We start from the raw sequence: 1,267 nt of genomic DNA on the forward strand, positions 1-1,267 counted from the left end.
ACAACCCCGCCCAGACCCCGGGACTCACTTGCGAGGGGAAACGCTCCATCGCGGGAGTACAAATCGAGGAAAATAAACTACGCGTAGCACCACACACACGCCCAAAACAGCGCAGCCCAGGAAACGGAACGAGGCAGCGGAGGACAAGCACACGGAAACACACCCGCGTGAGGGCGAGAGCGGGAGGCGAGAGCGGCGGCGAGGGGCGGGCGGCGAGGGGCGGGCGGCGAGGGGTGGGCGGCGAGGGGCGGGCGGCGAGGGGCGGGCGGCGAGGGGTGGGCGGCGGCGTGGGCGGCTGCGACGGTGGCGGTGGCAGAGTGGCGCGCCGCGCGGATACGCCGCCGCCGCCGCCGCCGCCGCCGCCGCCGCCGCCGCCCTTTGCGAGTCTGGGTCGGGGTCGGCGGCCTCGTCCGGCTCGGAGCACGAGGCTGCGGAGTGGGCGGGCAGCCAGAGGAGGAGGGGGGCGAGCAGCGCCGAGAAGGAGGAGGAGGAGCGCCCCGACGCGCCCGTGCCGGGCACAAACATCCACCCAAAGGGGGCAAAGTCGTCGGGGAGCACGGTGAGGAGGACCTGGAGACAGAACACAGCAGAGCCCAGGGCCAGGGATGGGACGGAAAGGGCGCAAGGTCGTCGGGGGGGGGAGGCCTGGAGTCCCGAGAGCGAGTACTAGCGGCGCGCGGCCTCTCTCTCGGCCTCATCTCGGCCACATCTCGGCCGCATCTCGGCCACATCTCGGCCGCATCTCGGCCGCATCTCGGCCGCATCTCGGCCACATCTCGGCCGCATCTCGTCCGCATCTCGGCCACATCTCGGCCGCATCTCGGCCGCATCTCGGCCGCATCTCGGCCACATCTCGGCCGCATCTCGTCCGCATCTCGGCCGCATCTCGGCGGGGAGGAGAAGCAACCTTTAGCGGGCGGGCGGGGTGGGGGGGCGGGGGGGGGGGGGAGGAGGGGGGGGGAGGAGGGGGGGGGACGCACGTCGACGAGCTGGCAGGCGGCGAGGAGCAGCGCGGGCGGCGCCTCGCGCGGCTCGAGCAGCACGCGCTGCAGCTCGGCGATCATGATTGGCCAGAGCGCCGTCAGGTTCTCCGGCGCGACGCGCACGACGAGCACGCGCGCGCACTGCAGCGCGGCGACCTGGACGCCCCACCGCACCGCCGCGCTCCAGCCCTCGAGGGCGGCGCCGTACTTGAAGGCGGCGACGAGCTTGTCGATGACCAGCCCCTGCAGCGCGCCGACGTACTGGTTGTGCTCGCCCACCCAGA

The 1,267-nt window shown here is 73.3% G+C and overlaps 1 protein-coding gene across 1 annotated transcript in view; it reads right to left on the bottom strand.

Moving 5' to 3' along the window:
• Positions 1-1,267, bottom strand: part of EMIHUDRAFT_455997 (hypothetical protein) — a gene marked incomplete at its 5' end in the record, with an annotated part of 3,561 nt that overhangs the window by 655 nt on the left and 1,639 nt on the right. Inside the window, 2 exons of the mRNA XM_005785105.1 lie at positions 327-570; positions 981-1,226. Of these exons, the coding sequence (XP_005785162.1) occupies positions 327-570; positions 981-1,226 (490 nt within the window). The remainder of the gene's footprint in view (positions 1-326; positions 571-980; positions 1,227-1,267) is intronic.

The sequence above is a fragment of the Emiliania huxleyi genome (assembly GCF_000372725.1).
Source record: "Emiliania huxleyi CCMP1516 chromosome Unknown EMIHUscaffold_164, whole genome shotgun sequence".
Lineage (NCBI taxonomy): Eukaryota > Haptophyta > Isochrysidales > Noelaerhabdaceae > Emiliania > Emiliania huxleyi.